The sequence below is a fragment of the Anomalospiza imberbis genome, chromosome 4 (assembly GCF_031753505.1).
Source record: "Anomalospiza imberbis isolate Cuckoo-Finch-1a 21T00152 chromosome 4, ASM3175350v1, whole genome shotgun sequence".
Classification (NCBI taxonomy): domain Eukaryota; kingdom Metazoa; phylum Chordata; class Aves; order Passeriformes; family Viduidae; genus Anomalospiza; species Anomalospiza imberbis.
In genome coordinates this window covers 59983743-60009572 of record NC_089684.1, presented here as the reverse complement: position 1 = coordinate 60009572, position 25830 = coordinate 59983743, and the positions used below count along the sequence as shown (strand labels likewise).

General features: G+C 38.5%; 1 protein-coding gene across 2 annotated transcripts in view; it reads left to right on the top strand.

The window, feature by feature from the left end:
• ADGRA3 (adhesion G protein-coupled receptor A3) overlaps positions 1 to 25830 on the top strand; it is a 70522-nt gene that overhangs the window by 15608 nt on the left and 29084 nt on the right. Inside the window, exons 1-3 of one of the 2 annotated variants that reach the window (XM_068188777.1) lie at positions 1663 to 1984; positions 16180 to 16251; positions 23873 to 23944. In XM_068188777.1, the coding sequence (XP_068044878.1) occupies positions 1710 to 1984; positions 16180 to 16251; positions 23873 to 23944 (419 nt within the window). In that variant the 5' untranslated portion in view covers positions 1663 to 1709. Of the gene's footprint in view, positions 1 to 1662; positions 1985 to 16179; positions 16252 to 23872; positions 23945 to 25830 lie in introns of those variants that run through there. The other variant, XM_068188778.1, reaches the window with a different exon arrangement.

The following is a 25830-nucleotide window of genomic DNA, read 5'->3' as shown; positions in this document are numbered from 1 at the left end:
AACTTCAGCATAAGAGCAAAAAGGCATTGTCAACTTTGCATTTTGTGTCTGACCTAATTTAGTTCAAGTGTAACAGTGGCCTCACATCTCACACAGATCAGGTTGGTCCTGTTGAGTGACTCAGTGGCACACAAACATCATATTAAAGCTCAAGGACCAGTATCTTCTCTGCATTTTGATCAACAATTTCAGTACTTAGAACATGTTTCATTTTCATTTGTAAGAGGGCACAGAGTCTAGGAGTAAAGGGTGATTGTGAAGTTTTTACTGTAATCTTGTTCCTCTTGCTCAAATCCACAATTCCAATGGTTTGCCAGAATCTTTTGTTAGGTTACATTTAAAACTGAGTTACAGTCTGAGTGTTCAGCATTATTCAAGGGCATCTTAGGTTAGAGATTTCATAAGACTCATTTTGGCAGCTGTTACTGACAATATCTAAAACGACGTTTCTGTGTAATAGCAGGTAGTTTGCAGGGTGTCATTTGCCAGTTCTCTTCTCAAGGGATAGGGCACTGTGAGTTCTTGGTTAGTTACCAGAACTTCCCTTGGGTTCTGCAAAATCTGTCTTAAAATTTTTAAAGTAGGTCCTGCCACTTTTTGTAATTTTATTGTTAGATTGTTATTTCATTATCCTCACACCTACCAGAGACAAAGAACATACTGAGAATTTCAGCTGTCATTGGCACCAAAGTGTTTGTGCCTGGCTCTCCTGGCTGCAGAGAAATGTGAGAACATGACCTAATTACACTCCGGAAAGTAGTTTCAAGTGTGCCACGAAAACACACATTGTAGGTAGGTGGGGTTTTGGGTGTGTGTCTGTGTGTTTGGGGTTTTTTTTATAGTTGAGATAGATTACATTCAAACAACTTTTGGCTATCAAGTGGGAATAACTGCTTATCTCATTTTACGGGGCCAATTTGAGGAAAAAATGTTTTTAAGTACAATTTGCTTAGCGTTATGGATTTTGAAGCCATTCAGTACCTAGGCAGGGGATTAGTTTTCCTCCATGAAGTAAGAACAGCAACAGTCCTCCTTTTAAGACTAAGGAACTGGAGCAGGAGGGCAAGAGCCAAGTGATGGAAGCAGAGGAGAGGGAAACCAAAGCGGTTTCTGGAGGAGGACAGGGCTCAGGGAGAGTCACAGGGCCCCACAGGGCCGCAGCACGCCACCGCTCACAGGCCCTGCCGTGAGGGCACGGCCGCCACAGGCGCTCCCCCGGCCCGGCGCCCCCGGCCGCTGCCCCCGGCCGGCGCCGCGCATGCGCGGGGGCACGGCCGCCTCCGCGGCGCGTGCGCAGTGGGGCCGCGGCCCGGCGGGCGCGCTCGGTGCCGCGGGGTCCGGCCCCGGCGGGAGGCGGCGCTGCTGCCGCCGCGCTCGGCCCGGCCCCGGCGGGAGGCGGCGCTGCTGCCGCCGCGCTCGGCCCGGCCCCGGCGGGAGGCGGCGCTGCTGCCGCCGCGCTCGGCCCGGCCCCGGCGGGAGGCGGCGCTGCTGCCGCCGCGCTCGGCCCGGCCCGGTCCGACCCGCGCCACACAAAGGCGGCCGCGGCCGCCACGGCTTCTGCCCGCCCGCCGCTCCCGCGGCGCCGCATGGCCGTGGCACCGCCCCCGCGGGTCTAGGCCAGGGCGGACCGGAGCCCCCTCCCTTCAGCCTGTCCCGCCCGGCCCGTCCGTCCTCGGGAGCAGCGGAGCAGGGTCCTGCGCGGCCGCGCCATGCTGCCCCCGGGCCGCCGCGCTCTCTGCCGCCCGCCGCGCCGCCGCCGCCGCCCGGCGCGGCTCGTGCCCGCGCTGCTGGCGCTGCTGGCGCTGCTGGCGCTGCTGGGCGGCGGCGGAGCCGCGCTGCCTCCGGGCTGTAAGTACGACGGGCGTCCCAAGAGCGCCGGCAAAGCGGCGGCCGGCGGCCCGGCGGAGGTGAAGGTAGTTTGTAGCAACCTGGAGCTCGCTCAGGTCCTGCCTCCCGAGGCGCTGCCAAACCGGACGGTCACCCTGTGAGTACCGTCCCCGCGTGGGGGGGGGGGAGGCAGCCTCGGGGCGGCGGGGGAGTGGGAGCGCCCGTGTGAGGTAAAATGGGGTGAGCTGGGGGGAATGGGAGCGTAGGTGACTCCCCTCTACTACTGGAGAAAGCCCCGGGAGCGGATGTACTTTCCATGTTTTCCGGTAATTTGCCGGGGTGGTCATTTTTGAATGGGGCGAAGTGTCCCGTAACTCACCGGTGAGGAGGCACCGTCCCGTGGCGCTCGCCCCGCGGAACAGCATCCCCAACTCTCCCTCCTTCGTCCCTCAGTAGGCGGGCTGTTTTTGTGCAGAGGCAATTCCTGCTTGTCCATTTGAAGAACAAGTTTCAAAACAGGATATGCAGCTTAATCCAAACTAAAAAATATGTTGCCACTTGATTTAGACATAAGCGTGCACGTGTAAAGAGAGGTTTTGCAAGTTGTTTTCCTTCCTGGGACATGACCGGATCACTTTAGCAACGAAGTTCATAGAATGGTTTGGACTGGGAGGGAGATCTCCAGATCATCTGGTCCAATCCCTCTGGCTTGGGCAAGATCGCTCAGTACTGGATCTCATCAGTGGGTGGTCCCAAAAGTGAAACCCTTGCGCATTCTTTAGAGATGCTTATTGTGCCTGTGCTGCCATGGCAAGACTCAAGTGCAGCCAAGTAGTGTGCAAGAAACTCAGTAAAAAGGAGCTGAAATATGGGGTCTAGTTTAAGATATTTGTCTACTTAACTGGAAATCGCAGGTTTGAAAGATCTACCAGTAACCCGACATTTAAAAAGTACAGAATGTGCTGTCATGAAAACAGCAATCTCCTGCTTTTGTGAACACTGACGCACTGAAACACCAAGGAACGGTGTTCTTCTAGAAGTCTCAGTGAGGTGTGACCCCAGCAGATGCATGGACTTGGACCCGTGAGAAAAGGGAAAGCAAAAAATGGGAGCTGAATGAGGCTAAAGTCGTTGTTCTTGCTTGGAAGTCTGCAAGGGTCCAGACAATGTTTCTAAATTACTGGTGAGAAATTATTATAGATGTTCCTATGTGAAGTTTCTGAAGTAGAAAACAAGGCAAAAAGTAGAAGTGACAGTAGTTTGATCAACAAATCTTTTAGTCTTTGTTAGCCTCAAATGCATTGCAGCTGATTAAATGTTATGAGTGTGGTATTACGCATAAAAATTTTGATACAAGTAGATGTTAGTTTGGTTGATATGCTGAAGTTCACTCTGTGATCACAGCTATGATTGCTGTGAAAGGCACACAGATACAAAATACAGAAGCCTTGCTGTGAGTGGATCTTTGTTCATCATTGCAGTGACAGAAGAATTTGGAAGAATGGTTCATCTTTCATATTGATTTTCATACTCCTTCAATATCTAGAGCATATCTACATACGCTAATTAGTAGCTTTCAATTAACCATCCTTTGAAGTTCATAACGACATCTGAAACATTTTTCTGGTTTGAACATTTTAGTAGACATAGCCAGAAACAATGCCATTTTTCCGTTGTTATTTATAGGAAATATCATACAATGTAATGAACATACACTTCAAAATTTTACTTTAATATAAGGCAAGGACTATCAAACCAATGACCTCCTTTTCCCAGCCATAACTGTTGTGTTCAGGTTCAGAATCTTGCATATTTGTTGAGGCATGGCTTTCCATTCTTGCAGAGGTTTTGCTTTGTTGTGTATTTTGGTTTTTTAAAAATTATTAGTACCATATCCATGTTAACCTAGATTGAAAGTGTTGGTGATGTGTGGGGTTTGTCACCAAATGTCACTTCACTAACATTTGATTAGTAGTGCCCGGATTAATTGTTACCTAATCTTTTGCCAAAAATGATGTTTTTTTTCCCCAAGCTGATACTTAAAATTGCAGCACTTGGTGAACAGTTGTCTGATTAGAGTCAAACTGCCCTGAGTTATCTTGATTCCTGTGGGATTCATCTATTAAGATAAGTACTACTTCTATTAGATCTTTTTGGATTATTGGATCGCTGCAGTGATATGTAGCTGAAAATAGATCACTTTTGTGTATATCAGCTGCATTTTAATTCAGTTAATTTTCTTTTCTGTTGACTCTATTTTGCACAAACCAGTTTTAAATACAATGACCTATGTAGCTTTATATAACTTCTTGTTTTTTGAATGAGTTAGGAATGATGCAAATGAAGTGATTATATGCATTTTGGAAATACTGATTTCTTCCTCATCACTTGTCAAATTCTTAGATTTTCAGCAGATTAGCTACTGTGCCTTTAGCATTTACCATTTCTTTTTTCCCAGTGAAATACTTTTGAGGACAATAGTAGTCTCACAGTAGTGAGAAAATAAGTGAGAAATAGTGGAAATTAGGATAAGCAAGTAGCATCTGAGGGTGCTGGCCAGGCTCCTTCATTCTTGCACACCATTGTAGTTAGTGGATTATGATGATACAAGTTGGACAAGGTCACTCAATTTGCGAAATGCCTTGGGCTGTGTTTGCCGCAAAACATGTTATTCTCCCAGTAATTTAGGTCAGTATGATGAGACTCTTCAGTTACAATTCAGAAAAAAATTCCTAATTTTATTTCAGCTGATAAGAGATAAAGTAAGTTTGTTTCATGACTGAGGAAGAAAAGCAGACATGGGAAGAGGCATATTAAAGCATGGAGACGTGTTTATGGGAGAATAAGTAATGTGTCGGATTTCTGGCAGTACTGTAAATTGGTTTTCCTTTATGATCCAGGGGGAACTAGCTGTTGCTTTAGGGGGCACTTAGGTCAAATTTCAAGATGAATTCAAGTTCATTTATAGGTAAGGAAGGGACTTTTTTCTTAGCATTATATAATAGCAACTGATTTGGATGCAAATGAAGGGTGTATCTACATGAACACCATCAATTGCTTTGACCTTTGTAGGTTAAGCAGACAGATGAGATGCTTTTGGTTTGAATATACCAAAACAGGGTGAATATAACTATGGTTTGTCTGCCATGCTCTTTATTTAAGTAGATATTGAAGCCATTGCCATGTTGCACATTTAAGTGAGAAATGCTCTGTACTCTTGTAATGGAAGCCTGAGATGAAATATCTGTTGCTGTTGTGTTTCTTGGTGCAAATTCAAATTATGATGGTAGAGATTTGTTTGAACTTATTGGCTATTAGCCATTACTTTGTTTTTTGGAAGAGAATGTGTAAGTCCACCGAAGACAAGTCCATGAAACTTATTATTTGTTGAGAGTATTATTTACCTGTTGCATATGTTATTAGAACAGGAATCTAAATAAACAAAGGAGAAGCATATGTACTCAGTAAAGAATTGCTTTTCTGAATTGGGAGGCTTACTGCTCTGCAAACAACTTTGCTTAAACACTTATTTTCATAGGAGCATAGGAGTACCAGTGTTTGCACTTAAGCGTTAGGATTTACAAGCCAGAGCATTTGCCTGGGTTAACGTTCAGAGCTTTTCAAAAATACATTCAGATGGATTGCTGTTAGGAAACATCTTTAAATGTTACAGCTTTCATCCAACTTCTAAATAAAATCACATCAAACTACATCCATTAAGAATCTCATATGCATACTTACTTGGACTTCCAAATACCTATGCAATTTTTCTATTTATGGCACAAATTTAAATTTCAAACGTTTCCAAGCAAAATGTCACTAATATTGCAAGAAGCCATTTGTATTGCAATGTGTAATTACATTGTGTCTGAGTCGTGTAATGTAAATGTCCTCTGTGGAAGTTTGTCTCTTTTAAAGTACGTTTCTATTTACTTTCTAGATGGTACTCTTGATAGCTGTTGGTGTGTGTTTGGTTTTTATGTTTGGTTTTTTGGTGGGAATTGTCAATTTTAGACTGTTAAAGTGCTCAGTACTAATAATTTGGGCAGTGATAACATTTTTGAAGGTACAAGGTACTAATAATCCCCATTAAAACTTAAAATTTTCTTTGACCAGACCAAAAACTTTTTCTTTGACCAAAAATTTTCTTTTGACACAGGCTGTGCAAAATATGTCTTGCTTATGAACACAAGCCAGTAGAGAGATAGTACTTGAGAACTGTAGCCACAATATACTAATTCACAAGTACAAGTACATGCCTTTTTATCAGTGGAATCTGACTCCTAAAAATCCTTAGTGTGTAATTTACTGATAGGCTTGTGTTCTATACTTCTCTCAGATTTTGTGTGTCTTTTACCTTGTTGAGAAGATAACCAATGTTGTGCTTTTCTGTATGTACTTTTCCAACATGGATTTGTTGCTGTGAGCTTATTGTAGGATATTGAGTATGTGTAGTATTCTCTAATTATGTACACTTTCGTATATATTTGAGTATTGCAAGAAAATTCTGATGTCTCAATGTGAATAGTGTTTTCTTCTAAATTGCAATATTTAGTTCTATCTGAAAAATTATTCAGCTTTGGAAGACATCATGTTGCGTGGTTTATATGTGTCCACTGGGATACACTGTCAAGATTGAATAGTGTTTTCCTATTTAATGAAGGGCTGCAGTAATGACTTTAACATACATGGTGGTTTTGTAGCTGGCAATAGTCTTCATGCAGTCTTGTATTCAATTATTATATTGATTCATATTTCTTTTTAATAAAAAAATACTCTTCTATATAAGCATTTTTAAATTCTTTTATGTGCCTTTCTCAATGAGATTATTTTACTTTTGATTAAATACATGAGATAATTAGAAATATGGCTTCTGTACCACAGATACAACTGTAGCAGTTGTTACAAACCTCGTGCTCAGGTTTTTCATCAGCAGAGCTATGTACTGGTTACTGTTGAGTTGAAAATAAGGGAGAAGGACAGAGCTAAGTTCTGCATAATTCTGGAGAGCAAATTATTTAAGTTTTTGTAGTGGAATTTTTAATTCTCAGAGCTATCATATTAATGTAAAATTGCCCAATACCTGTGTTCCTAAGTAGATACCCATTTAAGCAATGTTCTTCATGTGTTCATTAGGCCTTCAATTAGCCCTAAAGTGACTATTAAATGTTGAATATCTTACGCTGTTTCTAGCCTCAAGAAGACAGATTTGAATCTCCATAATTAATACTTTTTTATTTTATTGTTGCCTTTTTGTTCAGTAGTATTCCTGAGTTTGCTTCAGAACTGCAAAATACTAAAATTTTTGTTTTTATTTAATGCCAAGAGTAAAAGAATTGAACTAGAATTTGTGCTGCAGTGATGAAGAACGAATAACTTCTTATGTCTCTATGCTTGCTGTTTGCTCATGTTTCGCAGGTTATTTTTGTAATTTAAAACAACTATGGAGCTGCAAGTTTAGATTTTACAGAATTTAATGGTTCCCATATGTACTTTGCGTGAGCCAGATATGTTGCAGGTTCCTGGATTTGTCATTACTGCCTTACATAGTCTATCTTCACCATTACAGTATATAATTTTTGAATCTGTTCAGTTTAAATGCATTTTTTGTACTACTAGTAAAACCACGAAGATTAAAAACAGTTGAGCGTTTCTTTTCATCAGTGGTAATAAGCTGTTTAAGAATGGCACATAAAGTATGTTTTTGTGAGTTTTGCTTTCTGTAGTTAGATAATGAATTTTAAATTTGTTTTTAAAAATAATCTATTTAATGTGTCTAGTCTTTACCTAGTAAATAGCTGAGAATTTAATTTTCCCCTTGTATTCACTGTTTGGGTGTTTAGCAGTGAAAACTGCAATGCATTGTTGCTCTAGAGTGCTAGAGATCATATCCCCTACTAATTACTGTTTACGGGATCACTGTGCTGTGGCTGATCCTTGTGCACTGCCGCAGGGCACGTCCAGTGGTGCAGTACAGGTCCAGTGGTGCAGTACAGGTCCAGTGGTGCAGTACAGGTCCAGTGGTGCAGTACAGGTCCAGTGGTGCAGTACAGCGCTGTCCCACGGATCTCCAGGCTGCCCTGGGGCAAGGCAGATGCCAGGGCTCTGCAGTGCAGAGCTTTTGGGTCCTCAAGGAGCAGACCGCCTGCTTTGGTTGTGTGTGTGATCCAAGCTGCTCAGCCAATTTTGGCTGGGCTGCAGATTTTTCACGTATGGAGTAGGAACTTGACCATTTTGGTAAGACAGACCAAAAGGTTTTTGGGGAGTGGGGGAGAAGAAATCCAAACATAATGAATGCAGACTGATTAAAGACATTTAAGAAATAGGCAGCTTAATTCCACAGTTCTTTCTGCACTGGACAGAGTGTTCTAGGATTCATCCAGACTCCAGGTGGCTGCGGGCTGTGCTGTCTTCAGGTGTTTTGTCTAAAAGTGCAATCTGTGCCCTCTGCTATGTCACTTCAGTCTAGGGAAAGAAGGTGCTTTGAGGTAGGGGAAGGGAGGTTAGAGTCTAGAGTGAATAACCGCAGAAACATTGGATGAAGAGGCAGAGCCTGTTGCTGGGAGTTGGGATGGAAGTGTGGCTTTCTTTGAATGGATATGTCAGTTATGGAGGTGGGAAACCAGAAGACTTAAGAGGGAATGAAGGCAGAACAAAAGTACTGAAGGCTGAGTGTAAGCTGGCTTGATGTGAGATCAGCAACATTCTTGGAAATTCAGCTACTATCCCCAAATTCACTAGACATGATTGACATCTCTATGCCAGTAAGAAAAGATGGGTCATATAAGGAATGGTAGTGGTATAACACAGTCCAGGAAAGTTCTTCTGGTGCTGTTTCCACCTGAGCTATTTCTGTCAGATACAAGAGCTCCTTATTCGCTTTCCCATGTTGTTATAGAGTATGTTTTACCTTGAAACTCAGGCAGAGTTTTTCAAGTTATGCGTAGGTTTCTGAAAGTGTCCTGTCAGACATTCTGGACAACTTATTCCAATACTCGTTAGGGTAACAGCCTCTAGTGTTAACAGGAATTTTAAGCAATTCTTGAATTTGTGTGCTGATTGGCTCATTGATGTTTCTGTGGGTTGCGGTGACCTGACTTATGGTTGTGTGCTGCAAATCCCCTTCAACCTTCTCTGTCTGCTTCTGACACAGGGATGATGAGATGCAAGGACTAAGAAGATCTCCCCCTCTGTATGGGGAATGTTGCATCTGCATCCAGCTGTTGATGAAACTGTTGCCTAAACTGGAGCTGGTCTGTTCATACCTTCGCCTCCCAGTCTGCCGCTGTGTGGATGTTTGTGGGTTTTTTCCCTCCCCTCCCTGGCTGCAGTACTAGCATTTGTCTGGCTCCATGCCTAGTCAGTTCAGGGAGCTAAGCTATCCAAAAACTGTTTACTTCTGTAGGATTAGGATATAAATTTTTGTAAATGTATCTTTGTGTGCCAGCAGCTGACAGGAAGTGCTTGTTAACATGTCTAGACAAAGCACTTTCTAAAGAGCAGGTACACCTGGTAGGAAATGTGAATACATGTGAGACTGGGTGTGACAGTCTATGTTCTAATTAGTACTACTGTGATACTACAGAGAGAATTTATTAATTTATTAGCCAAAGCAGCTAAAGTTAGAAGTGGCTGGCAAGTCATCCATGTGTGGTGTTTTGTGTGAAGCAAGTTATTTTCTTGCATGTATGTATGGATTTTTTTGGGGTCAGGTAAACTTGCACTGAACTGAAAATCAGTGGCAATCCTAAAAAGTATACAGCTGATGACTAAATGGGGAAATCAGAAGGGAGCAGAAGTTAGTGAACCAAGACAGTTATTGCAGAAAAAGTTGATCATGGTATCTTAAAATAATGCAGGTGCTACAGATCTAACCAGTGGGGCGAGAACTTGGAGGAAGCTTCCTAGAATGACGTGGTCACAAGGGTTAGACTTCCAGTGCTTTCTGTTTGCTTTAGAAATGGCAACACAGAGTTAGTGTTGGAAGTGTTGGAAGAAATAGTAGCTGTGTCCTCTGAATTTTCTCCTTAGTAGGTTTTTCAACCTGGCATAAGTACAAGAAAGAAAGCAAAATTTGGTTGGTAATTTTGTAATTTCACAAGAATTTGTTTTGTAATTAGTATGCTTTTCAGCAGCGCTGCTGCTCATTCTCACATTCTCTTTTGCCTCTCTGTTCTGTCCTTTTCTAAGGTGATTTTTATTTGGTACTTTTACATAGAAAACTTGCGTGTTGCTCCAGTGATTGGCACTGTATTTCACAAGAAATAATTTCTGTCCTTAAGAACAGTTTGTTTTTAATGAAAAGCAATAAATAAAGCGTGTTGTCGCATACTGAATATCAAGAAAAAAATTCTCTAATGGCATTGCATAGTGAGCATCGCTGCTTGAATGATCCGGGGATTGTGTAGGAAAAATAAAGGTTCCTCATTAGATTATATAAATTTAGCACATTACCAGTTAAAAATGGAGCAGTATAAGTAGACACAGTTTTAATTCTGTAATTTCATTATGTCTGAGAGGTTTAGTTTACAATTTTAATATTGTTTAATATGCATAATAATGAAATACTGCAGGAAATCTTTTATCTGTTGCAAACTTGTATTTTGCAAATGTTTAATTTCTACACTTCCTTAATTATAATGTTTTTGTCGAATTGGAAAATACTGTCTCCTTTTGCTAGAGTTTTGGAATTATTAATAGGTCTTTCTTTGTATAAAGCTTATAGATTGCTTTCATTTTAGAGTTACTTTTAAGCAAGTACTGTTTGTGTTCTGCTCAGTCTAGATTTCAAGGTTTCTTTTGCTTTGACACCAGTAACTCACTAGAAGACAAAATACTAACTTGAAAAATACTGGGCTTATATCCTTGTTAAATCAGTTTCTACAAGATAAACTTTGAGAAACATATTTCTTTTTCCATGTTCATGACTTTCAGCAGAAAGCATTTTTCTTGGTTGTTTGCAGATGGTTATTTTAATGTGACTCTTGCTGGTGACCACTTTCCCAGTTCTTAGAGTATGCAGTCACTATGAATTGATCTGCTTTATTAGCTATTTCCTGGCTCTCCATTTGAGTATTTTAAAATGTGTTTTGGAAGCTACTTCAATGTTCAGCTAACAGTTACACTGTCACCCAGGCTTTGTACAGGCTTCTTGGTGGCAATTTTTACTATTCGGTAATAGTGTTAATGGATGTGTGTGTGTTTTAATAATATCCTCTGGATTAGGATTCATGTGTGAAGGTAGGAGATGCATTCTAAATTACTGTCTAGTCGACTGCTGTCTTAGTGATAGTTGTTTATAGCTGACAAGACAAAATGGTTTCACAGAACAAAACTTTTTCTACTTAGTGCTTATTACTTCATTCTAATGGTAAAAATTGATCCAGCCGTGATTTTTTCCCCCCTTTGTATGAGAAAGGAAAGTTAGTACATCATCTTTAGTACCTATTGCTAAAATTCCTCATAGTACAAAGAACAGACTTTGGGTTTGACTGCATTTATGTTTTGCATGCTGAGCATCTACTGCTAAAGGTCTCGCCAATTAGTTAAGAGTCGTAGTTGAGTTTCTTTGCAGTTTTGCCAAAGTTGTCTGCCAGTTTATGGAGCAAAATGGAAAATGGGCTTTTGATCCAAGCTATATTCAACAATGAAACAATTCAGCAATGTTCTTGGAATAGGTGAAAAGCTGGGGAGAGTTGAGGGGGTTTGAGGGGTTTGATGCAATTCTTTTCTTGAGGTACATTGTTTCAGATTACCTCTTAGTCTCTCTACAGCTCTTCTGCTCAAAGGAAGAGGGAAATGCTTTCTTGTAAGGTGACTTGAGGTGTCCATAATTCTTTCTAGAACCTGCTTTTCAGCTGCTTGTTCTTCCAGGTTTTTTGTGTTAATTCCCATAGCCATGGTTTTTTAACTCAGGAACTGTCATTCCCTCTGTTAGTTTCACATTTTATTTTCTGATATATAAGTGTTGGACAAGCAAAATGCATTTGTTCCAGTCAGGCATTGTTGATTATTTAAAAGAAAAGTACATAAAAATCTCAAATGGAGCTCATAGGAAATATGGAGCACCAGTGACATTTGGCTTCGTGAATCTTCAGTGACATCATTTATGTTTCCAAGTCATTTGTTAAAGAGTTGAGTAAGATGGGGATGAGTGCAGCTCTCCTCTCAATGGTAGCTCTCTACTGTTTTCTCTTTAGACTTCTTAATGATGGAAAAGTTAGCATATTTTCAAAATTACTTGCCTCTTTGGAAAAATTATGGTCTTAAACTATAACTTAGAATTATTATTGATCACAAATAATATCCTCTGCCTAAGTGGTACATAATAGTCCATCATTTCATTGTACATTAATGCACAGAAACTGTGAAAGTGAGTATAAAGCATCTACTTTGAGTTGAATTCTTTATTATGTTTTGTCTTCTTGTGCCACATCTCTTAATACTTCAAATAATGTATAGACTATATATTAATAGCAAATTTTAAACTGCATTTTTTTAAGATTACACAACATATGGAGTGTTGTAAAATCTATCATTTATTGCATTAAACCTTTATGGCTGAGCAACTATCAGCCTCTGCAGAGAAAATACTACATCAGTCTGACTAATTTGTAAATCACACTCAAGAGAAATTTACCTTGTACCCAGATATTCAAAGGCATCTATGTTAGGCCTGTTATTTTATAGGCAATGTCAGAAAACTTTTTTTTCCTTACAGAACTGTTATTTTTATTTAGTTTAAATTTAGTTCGGTCAGTTATAGCTACTTTTGAAGTGGTTCCAGCTCCATTTTGAACAACTTATTTTTCTGGAAAAACTCTGGTATATCAATAAATCTTAAGTGAATTGCAACTAAGATATAATTTAATTTCTGTGCTACCAAGGATTGTAATTTGCTTGTTTGTGTTGACTTAGATCATGGTTTGCTTCTGAACATCAAGGGGTTTTTTCCCTTATTTTCTCATAAAGTCTGGAATTGGTGTGAATTTTTTTCCTGGCTGCTGCTTTTATGCCTTATGTTCATTTTGCATTAACTATTAATGATTTTTTATAAGCTCCTTCAATTACTTCTTTATATATTATTACTATGTTTCTTCTGAAACCAGGGGTGATGTTGAAGTAGAGGTGTACTTTATTTGGTTTACTGGTTGGATTTATCCAGTACCTACCATTTTTACAAATAATACTTCCTATTTCGGTTGAAACCTTTTTGAGTAGAAGGGGAAGTATTTTCAAAGACTTTAGGATGTTTAATTTTAATGCTTCAGGTTAAATTTTACTAGTTTTGCGGGCATTCCAATTTGTAGATGATGATTATTGTTATTACCACCCAACTTGCACTCTTGGAAATGTGTATAGTGGTTTTGTGTTTAATGTTGTGCCATTCTTGATGGAAAGATTAATTGAAATACATGTACATTTTTAAGAGTACCTGGGCTTCCTTGGTTTCTATGTGTGTTTTAAAAAAACAGCACTCTTTCATTTGTTCATCTAGGTTATCACAGCTGCAGCCGAGGGAAGATTTTCCTTATTTTCTTCCTGTGATGTAGCTTAAGGTATTGGTCTACAGAACTATGTTTTCATAAGAGCAAATGCTCTTCATTGACACTCTAGTAGATGTTACAGGCATTATAGCAATACAATAGCAATTTCTCAGTATACTTTCAAGTATTTTTTCCCCTTCTTCCTTTCCAACATTCCTGTGATCAATCTTCACCTGGTATTATCTGACTGTGTAGGATACTAGGTTGATCACATTTGCGTAGTTGACATATAAATCAGTCTCCTGGGAGTTGCCCTGGGTAAATGTGTAGTTTTAACATTTGCAGCTTGCGGAGCAATGGACACCAGGGATGACTTGAGATGAGCTGCAGAAATACATGGTATGATTGGAAGGTGAGAAGAAGGAATGTAAACTCCTCGTTACAGCATCAGAACACGTTACTTTTGTTGAATGAATGATTTAAGATTAACTTCAAGAATTTTCAAACCTTCCTACCATCAGGCTGGAAATGAAAGGATTTTCAAACAGTTTGTTCAGGTGTCTTGACTTGGTGTATGTGAGATGAGAGAGAGAGTTTGAGTCAGAACTTTTGACAAAAAATGCTTGTTCTGTGTTTGCCTAAGCTACAGAGTCTTGAGGTAATCTTTGAGAAACCTGGAGAAGAAAAATACGTAGTGTAATACAGAGTTGTGTCAAAATGATGCTGTTTTCATAGATTGCTATATCTGTATTTTAGTTTTATCTTATTCATTGTGTGTTTGGAAGTATTAATCCTTGTCATTGCCTAGTAAATTTTATGCACTGGAGGAAAGAGGGGGATGTGTGTGTGTGTTTGGTTTATGGCTGTTGTAGAGGACATCTGAAACATGTAGTGGACTGGAAAGAAATCTCATAGTGTGACACCTTTAAGTGCAGAAGTAGTTATCCAGCCTGATGATGTCATTGATGTAAGTGAAGAAGTGTGGGGACATGTTGGATATGAAGGGTGCATTTGATAGAGGATCTGTCTGAAATTGAAGTGACTGTAGCAGAAGTTGTGGAACAACCTGACAGAGTGAATAAATTTCAAGGACAAGATGGTGTGACTGAAGAGCTTTTAGAAGAACTTGGGGATGAAATTTCTGAGGTCTTGCTTAGAATGAACATGATTTTTGAGGACTGGAGGATAGCAAATGCTCATTTTTAAAAGCGCATCACTATCGGCTTGGTTCCAAGTCTGATGCTTGTGTTGAAAAATCAGTAGAATTTATAATAAATATATTGGGTACCTGGATAAAGGTACTGTGGAAAATTTACATCTTCTGTAATGAGAAACTCCCCATAGTTCTTTGGAGTTCTTCAGAGTTAGCAAAATATTTGCAAGGTTGATCCAGCTGTTATAATGAAACATGCTTTTCTAAAAGGTGTGTTTGTCCCTTGCCAAAGGCATTTGATGAAAAAAGTACATCAGTCTTAAATGGAGGATCATCAGATCAGCAGCTGACTTGCTAAAGGATAGGAAGAGGGTGTGGCAGTAAATCCTTCTCAGTGGAGTGGAGTCATAGAGAACTGTAATGCACAACTTATTTCCTAATGACCTGTAAAAACAGTGTAAGTAAGGGGTTCGGCATAGTTGAGTGAGTTGATTGATGTAATAAGGATGAGGATAAAGTGAAGAATTTTGGAATAAGTTTGTAAAAGTAATTGGGCAATAAAATGGCAGCAGCACACTGTAAAAAAATGAAAAATTTACTGGGGACAGAACCATTCCTGTCTTATATAATATGATGGGCATTGAGCTGACTAGAAATCTTAGATTCTTAGCACAAGTGATAAAGGCAGATTATATGTTAGGAATTGCTAGGGAAATTGTAGGAAACAGAACGTCATTATTCCAGTATGTAGATTTGTGACTTCTGTGTGTGTTGTGTACTATTCTAGGTCTGGTGGTCTTACCTCACAATTTTTTTAGTGTAACAAAGCTGGAAAGAACTCAAAAATTATTAAGGTGGCACAAATGGCTTTTGTGTAAAGAATAATTAAGTAAAACATGGATTTTACAAATGGGAAAGTTTTGTACATAATTGTACATGGTAAAAAGAGGGTAAGTGGATTGGTTACTGCGTGTTTCACTGTTTAGAAGTGGGGAACATTAAATAAAGCTGGCAGGAGGCGTTTTCAAAACAAGTGAAATGAATATTTTTTTATGGAATGGAGAGTTGTGCTGCGAACCCTTTTGTAAGGAGTATTTCAGATGCCAAAATTTGACATGATTCAAAAGGACAATAGGCTTTTTTGGTTTGTTTTATTTTTTATCCAACAGAGAGCTATGTGGTTGTATAAAAAGCAGGTTCTTCTACTTAAGGAAATATCAGCTATACAAAGACTTTCCTACCTTGAGGATAATTAGCATCTGCTGTGGTCTGTGCAGATGGCTGTGATTGGAGGATAGGGTGCTTGGCAAGATAGGCCTGATCCAGGCAAAAGATGCTGCTTGGTTTGGAAAACCAAAATGGGTACAGAAGACAAGAATGTTGAATGTACTGATTGGTTCTTTAATACCTCATTTCTACTACACCACTTCTGGGTCTTATTAGGATAACCCTAGATGGGTGTATTCCCTTTCAGATGTTATATATATGTAAGCTTACGTGGTACTTAAAACAGATGACATACAAAACCTTCTTTTTCTCCTTCATAATAATATTTAAGCAGTGCTGTTGCATACATCTCAAGACAATGAGCTAGGCATTGTAGTTGGATGCACAGGCTGTTAAACAAAAAGCGTTACAAAAGAAGTGTAAGCTGTAGCAAAAATTTTGTTACCAAACTTGTAATACATTGTTCTTGTTTGGTTTTGTTTACAGGATTTTAAGTAACAATAAAATAACAGAGTTGAAGAATGGTTCCTTCTCTGGATTACACCTTCTAGAAAGATTGTAAGTACTTCTTGAAAAGCTATTTTCACTTTAAAAATTAAGTGATATACTGTTTGTTTCATTAATGACTCTTAGAACAGAATGTCTTAAATTCTGTTATTTATTTTTATGTATTTTTTTGAGATTGAAGAGTTAACATAGCTAAGTGTTGTTTTAATATGTGTGAATGAATTATTCAATAATATGAGTGACATGTAACAACAAAAAAGAGATAATCTCACCTGCAGGTGAGAGGGCAGTTTCAGTGGGAATTTTACTAGAATGCTATGATGGCTGGATTTGCTTTGTTGGTTTTTTCATTATGCAAACTCTATGTTTTAAAGAAAATTGCTTTAATTTCTTAAGTGTCAAACCATTTATTGAACAGTTGCAAAATATATTTGCAGAGGAAGCAGATGTATTAAAGCCCCTAAGAGAGAGTGGATTTATTAAAGATTTGTTGTTGACATTTATTTTGAGAGTTTTACTGCTTATTCCACAGCTTTGGTATATGCCAAAGGTACAGGGGGATGGGAATGAGTCTGATGGGAGTAACTTTTTGGATATCTTTTGCTTCCCATTTTCACTTTCCTTACAGATGATACATTGCCTATGAGATAAGAGGCAGCATTGTAGCTTCCCTTACAGTCAGCCTTTTTCCATCTGGTAGAAGGTCAGGATTGGCAGGTTGATCTACCTGGGAGCAAGCATAAACTTTAGAGATAAGGATTTTTCTAGGCCATTTGACTGGGAAAGTAGCCAGTTTCATAATCATCTCACAGCATCTAGGAAGAGTTCCAAATGACTTTTGGCTTCAGGGAATTAAAAGTATTTTATTCTTCCTCTAAAACTTGAAGGCTCCAATCCCAGTCACCTGACCTAAATAAATTCCAACACTTCTACCATTCCCTCTCCCATATACCAGAAGAAAGCATCTTTTCACTGGCAGATGAGCTTTATTGTAGAAGTAAGTTGCTGTGCCAAAGAAGCAAGGTTATCAGCAGTGATGGCATTTGCTTAGGTAATAAAGGCATCTGCTGATGGTTGTTATTTGTTGAAACTCATTACAGTTTTCAGACAGGAAATACTTGAAACTCTAGTTGGTTTGAGATAATGATTTAAGTTTTCTTCATGAATCCAGATCCTAATTTTCTTTAAAATCATAAGAATGAAGATTTCTTCCATTTAACTCCTGTCATTTGTAAGGGGTTTTTATGTTATTTTAGTATCTTCTTTCAAGAAAAGGAAAAAAAAAGCAGGAGGGCTGGCATCAAGTTTTGAGCATTTAAAATGAACTGGGATAGCAGTGTTTTAGAGGGCATGGTAGTCTCATCAGAATGAGAACATTCTTTATTGTGCACTATTGTAGGAGTTAATGCATCAACAAAAAATTAATAATGGCCAGGTGTCTTCCTTATAAATGGAGGGATAACAAGTGTGCTACACTAATTATTAATGATAACATTTTCTTTTTTCCTTTTGTACATGAAAGACTTGTTTAAAAGCCATGGATATTTAACCACAGTAAATTTTTGCTCTTCAAATGTTTTGTGATCTTGGACAGAAACTACTATTTTAATTTAAATAGTTTTTCAGACTTAAATAGATAATCAATAGTAAAAGGAAAAACAGTTGAAAGTCACAGTAACTATTTTAAACATTCACATTATGTTAAGTAATTTCAAATTATTTTCCTGATTTTCATTGTGATGCATGCCTTGAAAATTGCATTTTTTGACATTTTTTTGCTTAATTTTATTTTGTCTTACTATTCATACTTCCTCTTGTTTCCTTATGTGTGTTTTGTGCTTTGTAGATAAGTTCATTTCCCCACATTTAATTTAAGAGATGAAATGGAGATAACAGAAATAAATTGTCAGTGTTTAAATAGTTAATTCAGACGGTATGATTGTCACTTTACTGCTTGCTAGGGGCGAGCTTCTGTATACATTTCATATTTGTTCATTCCTTGTGATGTTACACTTGATAGGAAAAACACTTGCCTTTTCACTGTAGTGGTTTTCAGGTATAGATCATATATGTGTTGATATAAGCCAGCAGTGTGCCCTGGTGGCCAAGAAGGCCAAGGGCATCCAGGCCTGTATCAGGAATGATGTGTCCTGCAGGAGCAGGGAGGTCGTTCTCCCCCTGTACTCAGAACTGGTGAAGCCACATCTTGAGTGCTGTGTCCAGTTCTGGTCCCTCAGTTTGGGAAGGACTTTGAGATGCTTGAGCACGTCCAGAGGAGCAACGAGGCTGGTGAGGGGCTTGGAACACAAGCCCTGTGAGGAACGGCTGAGGGAGCTGGGGGTGTTTAGCCTGGAGAAAAGGAGACTCATGGGTGACCTTATCACTCTCTACAACTCCCTGAAAGTTGGTTGCAGTCAGGTGGGGGTCTCTTCTCAGTTGGTCTCTTTCTCCAGGCAGCAACTTCAGGCTGCATTAGGGGAAGTTTAGGTTGGATGTTAGGAAAAAATTTTTTATGGAAAGAGTGATAAAGTATTGGAATGGCCTGCCCAGGGAGGTGGTGGAGTCACCATCCCTGGATCTGTTTAAAAAAAGACTGAATGTGGCACTCAAGTGCCATGGTTTGGTTGAGGTGTTAGGTCTGGGTTAGACTTGATGATCTTGAAGGTCTCTTCCAAACTTGTCATTCTGTGATATATTTAAATAAAGCCTTTAGAACAGTAAATCAGAGGAGTATGTCAGGAACATGTATCTGCATAATAATTGATTGAATTTTCAACAATACTGATAACTTTATAATTCATCTGTTGACATACTAACCTTTTTTCTCCTGTTCAGTTCTTTGAAAATGTAGATATTTTTAAATTATTTCTCTCACTGTGTTAATTTTTCTGGTAAATTTGGGGACATGGTATTTGTAGCTGGCAACTTGTTGCACTTTAGATTATCATTTTACTCAAACATGTTATCACTTGACCTAATCTACATCTGATAATTCTTCTCTGTTACTGTTGAAAGGGATATCGTTTTGGGGCATACAAGCAACAAATAAAACAATGAGAAAGTGCATTAAAAATGGTGGCCCCAGGTAGACATAATAAGTCATAGTTTTAATTTATAATAATATTTACAGATGTGTTAATTTATGATAATGTGAATTTGCTAATGCATTATTTTGTAAAGAGGGTGATAAATTTACGAAAATAGAAGTTTAATTTTACTGGAAAGTGAAATGTATGTTAATTAGAGTAGAAAATGACTATGCTGTGTCTACATCTAATCTTACAGGAAAAAAGTATGCAAATAAGAGTAAACAGGTCAAAAATTTTAACTGTCTTAAATGTAATAAAAATATCTGTGAAAAAGATGCTAAGTATTTTAATCTCCATTACATTTCCATATTAATTTGAAATTCAACAAAGGCAAGGGCAAAGGATCCTACACCAGGGAAAGAGTAGCCCCAAGCATCAGCACAGGCTGGGCACTGACCTGCTGTGGAGCAGCTCTGCAGAGAAGGACCTGGGGTTCCTGGTGGACAGCAAGATGTCCGTGAGCCAGCAGTGCCCTTGTGGCCAAGAGGACCAGTGGTACCCTGGGGTGTGTTAGGAAGAGCATTGCCAACAGGCTGAGGGAGGTGATCCTGCCCTTCTGCTCAGCCCTAGTGAAGCTCATCTGGTGTTCTGTGTCCAGTTCTGGACTCCTCAGTACAAGAGAGACATGGAGCTCCTGGAAGAGGCCCAGAGGAGGGAGACAAAGATGCTGAAGGGACTGGAGCATCTCTGTTGAAAGGACAGGCTGAGGGAGCTGGGCCTGTTCAGCCTTGAGAAGAGACAACTGAGAGGGGAGCTCATCAGTGTCTGTCAGCACCTGAAGGGAGGGTGGTAGGAGGATGGAAACAGGCTCTGCTCAGTGGAGGCAAGCAACAGGACAAGATGCAACAGTCAGAAACTCATGCACAGAAGTTCCACCTAAACATGAGGAAGAACTTCTTTACTGTGCAGATGACAGGCGATAGAACAGCTTTTCCAGGAGTCTCCGACACTGGAGATACTCAAGAACCATCTGGATGCAATCTTGTTCTGTGTGCTCTGGGCTGATTGCATGTGGCAAGGAAGTTGGACCAAATAGCCCACTGTAGCCCCTTCCATTCTGACCTATTGGGTAGTACTGGGAAATGTAAAAAAACAGTCATAAGCATTTGTTTGATTTGCCCACCTAAAATCTACACCCCAGAGAGCCAATGAAAGGATAGGCTGACTTTGTAATGTGTGTAATGTATAACCTATTTCTGTAATTTCTTGCCTTGTGCACTTCCTTCATTTCCCTCTTGAAAAAGCATTTCATATAGGAAGAGTCCATGGTAGCTAGAATGTTTCCCATCTGACATTTACTTTCAAGTAGTGTTAAGGAAGAAAAGATAATTTATCCAGTGGTAGCTAAGAGAACTTAATAATATATACATGTCAATGTGTATGCATAGGCATAACTTGTGCCTGCAGGATGCTTTATTAATAATTAAGACAGTCTTCATTGTGCTGAGACAGAAAGCAGTAAATTTTTAAGTACGTATACAAGCACTTTTAAATCATAGATAACTGGCTACTGAAATGTTTCATTGCAAAGTGTAGTTAAATTAAAGGGTTTTTTTTTCATGTAGCAAACCATATTTAAATATAAGTAATCTTTCATTAAGATACTTTTTACATCTTAACAAGAACATTAGGCACAAAAAAAAATTTCGTTGGTGAGTTGCTATTTGTCCACATATTTATGGCTTTGATAAAGGGCTGTTCCAATTTGTCACAATATCTTCTGTCGTGAGAGTGGTTAAACAGAGTTGTGTGATAGTGAAATATGCATCCTCTGAGGTTTTCAGGCCTTTATTGGATGTAACAGTGGGGCAGTTGGTCTGATTTAGTTGTAATTTGAGCCAGAATTTGGAGTACATGACTGACCTCAACACATCCCTTGAAACCTAGGTTTTTCTACTATCCTAACATATGTTAGTGGCCTTCACTAATGAATACGGGGTACCATTACAGTGTTTTTTAGAGTTAGGAGAAAATTAATAATCTTTTAATAGATTCTCAGAGTAAGATTGCTCTATTGCCTGGCTTGTGATTTGAGTTGTGGGTGTAGGGTTTTTGTTTGGTTTTTTTGGGAGGTTTTTTTTGGTTGGTTGGGTTTTGGGGGGTGAGGGGAGTGGTTTTTCTGTTTGGGGTTTTTTTGTTTGTTTTCCTTGTTTTGTTTTTTAGAAAGATTCTTGATGGTGGAAGATAAAGTTAGTATAATATAAAAGATGTTACCCTAACTCAAATCCTTTTGTGCATTTCTTTTGGAGAGATTTTCTTCCATTTGGACAAATATGTATCTATAGGTGTATCTTGTTGGTTGTGCTTTGCCAAAGAAAAATCAACATCTGAAATTATTAATTTCCTGCTAAAGCTAAAATGTAGTTTATAGAAATGTATTCATTGATGTTAAAACATTAAAGCTAAACACAACTTTCTAGTAAAGTTGTATCTTGTTGGTTGTGCTTTGCCAAAGAAATCAAATTTCAACATCTGAAATTATTAATTTCCTGCTAAATTTTAAATGTAGTTTATATAAATGTATTCATTGGTGTTAAAACATTAAAGCTAAACACAACTTTGTAGTAAGGTTATCTCCCCCACCTCCCTTTTATGTGAGAAATAAAAGTCTGTTGGTTTAACCACCACTGTAATTTCTTCACTTAAAGAAGCCTATGTTGCATTAACATCTTTTACTGTTTCTGAAGAGCTGCTAGACATGTCAGCACTGTTAATTTTGAGATCTTTTGGTATTTCTTTTGTTTCACAGTTTTCCTCTGCAAATACCTTTTAGTAGACTCATATACAGCTAGTGCCTACCCAAGGACTACCACTGCGAAGGGTAAAAAACCCCAACCAAACAGAGACTCCCCATCTGTTGCAATTGCGGGTTGAGAAAGTCTTAACACATTGGACATTCATTGATATGAATCCATTGCTGTGGCGTTATGAAAGAGCTGTATCAGGGAGTACTCTTTGAATTCATGGAGTGAAATCAAAGATCCCTGATAGTCTAGACTAGTGGATTTCCAAGGCATGTTGTGAAGGTTTTTCTCTCTCAGTGGTTTCAACAGTGAGGTTTTAAGTGGGAGTTACATGATTTTAAATCAAAATTTGAAATATGAACAGCAAGCAATTTTTCTTCTCTACTTCAAAGACTGATGGTAAATTAGTGATGAATACCTTTTATTAGTCTCAGATTTGCCATGGTCTGGTATAAGAGAGTGTTTATATGCCTGAAAGAGCCAGTTCTTCAGGCTCCTGGTACTACTGCACTGGAAGTACTTGGCAGTTCCTGCGGCCACAGCAAGGGAAGAAAATAAAGTTAAGAGAAGTGTGTACATGAAAATTAATTTACTGCAAGGTGCATTTAACGTATTTCAAGTATTTTAAATGTTTAGGTAGAGCATTCAAGCGTGATCCATGTGCCATGATGCTGTCTGTTGTGCCATGATTGGTTAATCTGTCTGCAGGAAATGCTGTTGTGAAATCTTGGGATGAATTATATTTTTACTCATGCATATCTGTGTCATGGTAGATGTAATCCTCTTGTACAGTTTTCTTTCAAGCAGAATTATTCATGTTGTGGTAGACGTAGGAGATCTTTTTTCTACTCTTGCAAATTCAATCACTGCTTTTGAATAAAAGTACTATTTTTCTTGTCAAATCTAGAATGTTTGGATATGACCAAGGAGTGAGAAACTTTGCATATAGTAATAAGTGCCTGTGAAGTTTCAGATAGTAGTACAGTAAAAATCTAGTGTGACTAGGGACGTGGAAGTAATATAATCATTTGTGCAGTGATAAAGTTTCTTCAGAAATGCATAGATGCTATCAGCTGCTTTCTGTGACCTTTGAAATTAAGCTGTATCTGCAGAATATATCAGGTTAGGAGTTAAAACTCCTATATCACTTGTACAATTATTAAAGCAGTTTAATTTAATGGATACTTTACATTTCTCCTTACAGTCTCCATAAACTTCAGATTTAGAAATTTGCTCTGAAATGTTTTCACCAACTGTATTTGGGATTTTCAACCAGAGCTTTGCTATTGTGCCGGCAACATAAGTGGGAATTTTCAGTGTTGGGTCTTTGGTGTATTTTTAAGATCATGTTTTGCTTTTTTTGGTAGATGTTGGGCACTACTGAAATACTGAAAATTGGATAGGCTACAGAAGACAATGTGTGCTACACAGTATCACACTGTGTAATAAACAGGTGTCTCACCCTGCATATCTGTAACCTGTTCACACTGTGTATCTTTGAGGATATATTATTTAACGTGATACGAACTGATAGAATGTTTAATGGAATACACCTGCTGTTTCTGTTCCTCCTTGTAGCTAAAATATGGATGTTTCCAATTTTGGAAGATTTTATGTTAGAGAAAGTAAAAACGTGTTGTTGGGGTTTTTTTTTGGTGCTTTGTTCTGAGGTTTTTTGGGGGGTTGGGTGGTTTTGGGTTGTTTGGTGGGGCTGGGTTTGGATGGGGTCTTTTTTTGAGGTTCTCAAGCAAATTGAGACAAGTTACATGTATCTTTATGAATATCTCTGTTTTGAAGTGTAATTTATGGTAAATGTTATGTCTTAATTTTTGTCCACAGGGATCTTAAGAACAATCTTATTAGTACCATAGATCCAGGAGCTTTTCTGGGGCTTTCGTCTTTGAAAAGACTGTAAGTATTATATCTAGCTAGTCAGTTTAAACAAAACAAATAAAAAACTCCCCAGAGAGAGTAAGTCTTAGCTTCTAGAAGTTTAGTCAGCAAAGTTATAATATATTAAAAGTTGAATGTATATATATGCTGTCTAAATATATACACACATGTGTTGCAGAATAAGGACTTTACAATTAAAATTGTAAAGCAGGTAAGTTTTATTTCTAGCTGGGACACATGGGGGATATTTCCACCATACATGTTTACCTGGTGAGACCGGTTCCAGGTTTAAATACACATTGATCCCACAAGTTCACACCTCCCTGCCCACCCACTGCCTGCCCCTTCTCCGCCTCTCTGCGCTTCATACTATAATTAGTCTTCTGTGGTGCCTTCTGGTGGTCGTGGGCAGGGGTCTTCTTGATGAAGTAAGAGGTCTTCCTCAGTGGTCGGTCACTTTTTGACCTTGCCTCTGGGCAGGCGCAGTGGAGGTTTGGCTAACTCTCAGGTCAGTTTGTCCTGGCCAAAACCAGGAGCCTGGTTTTTGCTGGCTGCTTAAGTAAAATGTTCTGCTTTATCAGTTTTCTACAATGCTTGAGTCTTGCTTTACTGAATTTTCACAATATATGTCTTACCTTTATGGCCTTTACCTAGCAACTATCGTCTTATTAGTTCTGTTACAAGTTGTTTCTACCTAACAAGTTGCGTTCCTATGTGTTCTGTTACAAATTGTTTTTTCTACTTTCACAAATTTTCTAAATAAACTATATATATTTGCTTCTCTCCACCCACCTAAGTACATTATATGCTTCTAAATTTCTGAATTTTTGTAAACATAGATGTTTCTTATATCACACACATGCATGTATAAAACAAAGTCTGGTTTCGGTCTTATGACTGAAGAACATCCGCTGCTTGTGGCTTGGCAGTCTCCCTTGTTCTGACAGTTGCTTATATGATTCCTTTTTATTTGTACTTGAGTGGCTTGAAACCTCGCTGGGTGGATGTTTGTTCAGAGCTTTGATTCCATCAAGTCTTGTTTTGTTGCATGTTAAACTTGTGATTTTTCTTTTCCAAAGGTCACAATGGAACATAGAATCCCTTGCTATTAATAGTACACTGAAGTTACAGCACTATTAATGCTGCTTTATTTAAGGTTTTGCCAACATTCCCATTAACATATTTTGGGGGGATTTATGCTTTGGCTGTAAAAGTTCTGTACCAGATGAAACTTGAAAAACAAAAACTCAGCATTATCACTTTCATTTTCTTTTTTCTTTTTTTAAAACACTCTTCAGATTTTTGAAATATTGTTACAGCTTTTAAGTCTTAGTGATTTTGGTACTACCTCCCCCATCCTATTTCTTAAATTTCTAGAGTATATATGTCAGTTTGTAACTGATCAGATGATTTGGCTCACTTAAAAGGAATGTATGTTGGTAATTGGACTTCAGAAAACCTTAAAAGTAAAACTAAAGGACCAATTCTGGATTATTATTACTTGCAAGCTTAATTTTTATTACTTTAAGAATTTTTGGCAATTTGATTTGAGACCTATACTGAAAAATATATAGCTTTTAAGTATTTATTGTAGTATAATTGTAGGAGTGGTCTTTTTTATGTATAATTAATGCACTATTATAGGTCTCTGACATTTTTAAAAATTAAGTGATGTCCTCTGTGTGTGTAAATATATATATATACTATATATATATATATATATAAATACTGTACAAATAGGAAAATTTGCTAGGTAGGGATGTAAGCCAAGACTGTTTAAGGGAGTTTGTTGGTAAGTCTAGACTTGTTTAATTGTATATGGACAAACTATAATTAGTTAAGAGATGGATTAAGGAGTCTGTGTGCATGTGTATACACCCTTATAGTAGTACCTTGTGGGTTTT